Source organism: Sinocyclocheilus anshuiensis, unplaced genomic scaffold, assembly GCF_001515605.1.
Source record: "Sinocyclocheilus anshuiensis isolate Anshui unplaced genomic scaffold, SAMN03320099.WGS_v1.1 scaffold313, whole genome shotgun sequence".
NCBI classification, from domain to species: Eukaryota; Metazoa; Chordata; class Actinopteri; order Cypriniformes; family Cyprinidae; genus Sinocyclocheilus; species Sinocyclocheilus anshuiensis.
The window spans coordinates 795,865-798,280 of record NW_015536469.1 but is presented as its reverse complement, the minus strand read 5'-3'; the positions used below and the strand labels follow the sequence as shown (position 1 = coordinate 798,280).

The following is a 2,416-nucleotide window of genomic DNA, read 5'->3' as shown; positions in this document are numbered from 1 at the left end:
CATTACGCCAAATACACAAAATAATGTTCTTTTTAGCAGCATCATATGACCCCTTTAATAGTTTTGCTTGAATCTCTCATAATGTTAGCAACACATTGTGGCCGATGCCATACAGTAGTACTATTGTGTTCAATGTTTTCTAGCAGCGGTTTATGGGAGCAACATCTTACCACATGTCTAGCGGTGTTGAGTACTCCGTGGAACCCAGCAGGACATCAGGAGGTCGATACCACAAGGTCACAACCTCATTCGAATAGGTTTTTGTTGGGACTGATTTTGCTCTGGCCAAACCTTAATAAATAAGATTAGACAGATAGATAAGGCGATGAACAAACGTTGCTGGGTAAGCCAGAATCTGAGCCAAAAGCTGATTTCAAATGGGAGTCACATGGGAGACCGCTGCTGGGTAATGTGCTAAAAAACAAGTCAGATATTCTTTGTACAGCACACCAAAGTAAACGCATCTGTGAATATTCAGGCCTTGTAAGAACGTCTCACCAAAGTCTGCCAGTTTGAGTTCTCCCTTGTCATTAATGAGCAGATTCTGAGGCTTCAGATCCCGGTGGAGAATCTTCCTCTTATGACAATATGATAAACCACGAAGAAGCTGGAACATAAATATCTACAAGGACAGAGAGGCGGATGTTAGCGCTTCCAACAAGGACAGCATTTTAAGGCATACAAAATGTAGGCACCTGCCTTCTAAGATACCTCATTTTCACCTAATTTTAAGGCAACATCACATGCATCCACTGCGGATAACGCATTATGAAATACTTGAATGAAGAAAATTCTGCTATATGTTTTTAATTCAATAATGACAAGTATAGATAAAATTTGTTTAATTTAAAGACTTTTTTTATGAATACTATTTTATGCCTCGGACACTGTTGCAAAAAGCTATTAGCTGTTTAATTGGAAAGGTTGATTACTGCTGTTAGTATAGTATCTATTAATATAATTATTTTTTAGGCTAAATTCCCCATTATCCTAAAACATATGGGCTATTTCCAAATCATTAGATGCTGTTAATCAGTGTTTGAAATGTCACTTAGAGATCTATACTTAATTTATATTAAATTTTCTTTAATAAATTGACTTATTAGTTATTTAAACAAACTAATTAGTCAATTATGGGTTCCCAATGCTCTAATTTCCACCCAAGTTTTCCCTATAGGTAAGAAAAATCACAAAAGAGATCTAATCGCTTCTCTGGGTCTGCTGGGTAGCCCCGCCCAGCGAAATCTCATTGGTCCAAAATCCTGCTCTTCGTAACTGTATATCGAAGCATATCTTCTGATTGGCTGTGACGTTGTCGAGCAGCTTTGTGCTCGTAATCGATTAACAAATTGTTTGTCATTGGAAACCTGTTGTTATTTAGCAACAGACTCTATCAGAATCAATTATCGGTTTCGCATTAGGATGCTGCCTTAGAAGGTAGCTGTCTATGTGGACAGCTCTGTTGACTTTTAATTGCTAAGCTTGCTGATGTTTTTCGCTGTTACCTTCACATTGTACATGCTCATTAGGTTTCCACAGTTGTCGAGGTACTGCTTCAAGTCACTGTCCTTTAAAGACAATAGATTATGACGTCAAAATGGCATTCAAAACAGACTGGTCCTGTCACTTTTTGAGGTTGCTTTCATAGTTGAAGAGGAAAATATGTAAAATACCACCTCGCCCAATATCACAAAGCATTGTGGGAACTCTACAGGCTGCTACTGTTTGCATAGTATTCAGATGTGGCTTACCAGATACTCGAAGACAAGGGTGAGACATCGGTCCGTATGGATGATGTCATGCAGCGTTACGATGTTGGCGTGTTTCAGGTTCTTCAGCAGTGACACTGGTGCAACACAACAAGAATAGGATAATGAGCAGCTACAACAATAACCTCCGGCAGGGCTGTGCAAGATTCAGAATTGAAATCTTTTGAAATTCTAATCCAGTTCCTGAATTTTAATCGAGCCAAACAGGATGCAGAATTGTAATTCAAATGAGAAAATGGCTCTAAGTGTGGTTTTGTAATAATTAATACTGAAAAATGAAATATTACCCATAAACAGCCAACATATTGGCTATTTAGGGAAATATATCATTAATATATTATTTTTATTTGTTAATAAAATGTGCATTATAATGTAATCTATATATTTAAATATTCTACCAGTGTGTGTATATATATTTAAATATATTAATGACTAATCAGTTACTATGAAATTAGCCCTAATAATATTCTAATATGCTTTGCTGCTCAATACAGATTTCATATTATTATTTATCTTGAAAACATTTGTGCTGCTTATATTTTTATATATAAAAATATAAGCATATATACCCCCCCCACCAATGTTCTGTTACAGAACATTATTATTCACTTTTGATCAATTTTATGTGCCCTTGCTGGATTACTAAT

At 36.2% G+C, this 2,416-nt stretch overlaps 1 protein-coding gene and 1 long non-coding RNA gene across 4 annotated transcripts in view; one reads left to right on the top strand and one right to left on the bottom strand.

Annotated features, from left to right (window-relative positions):
• LOC107698687 (cyclin-dependent kinase 18-like) overlaps positions 1 to 2,416 on the bottom strand; it is a 112,573-nt gene that overhangs the window by 17,253 nt on the left and 92,904 nt on the right. For both annotated transcript variants that reach the window (XM_016499879.1, XM_016499815.1), the window contains exons 7-10: positions 1,752 to 1,846; positions 1,506 to 1,568; positions 499 to 622; positions 171 to 291 (exon numbers count right to left, since the gene is read on the bottom strand). In XM_016499879.1, the coding sequence (XP_016355365.1) occupies positions 171 to 291; positions 499 to 622; positions 1,506 to 1,568; positions 1,752 to 1,846 (403 nt within the window). The remainder of the gene's footprint in view (positions 1 to 170; positions 292 to 498; positions 623 to 1,505; positions 1,569 to 1,751; positions 1,847 to 2,416) is intronic.
• Positions 1 to 2,416, top strand: part of LOC107698829 (uncharacterized) — an 11,704-nt gene that overhangs the window by 1,573 nt on the left and 7,715 nt on the right. The window contains exon 2 of one of the 2 annotated variants that reach the window (XR_001635389.1): positions 144 to 236. This is a non-coding gene — a long non-coding RNA (uncharacterized LOC107698829). The remainder of the gene's footprint in view (positions 1 to 143; positions 237 to 2,416) is intronic. The other variant, XR_001635390.1, reaches the window with a different exon arrangement.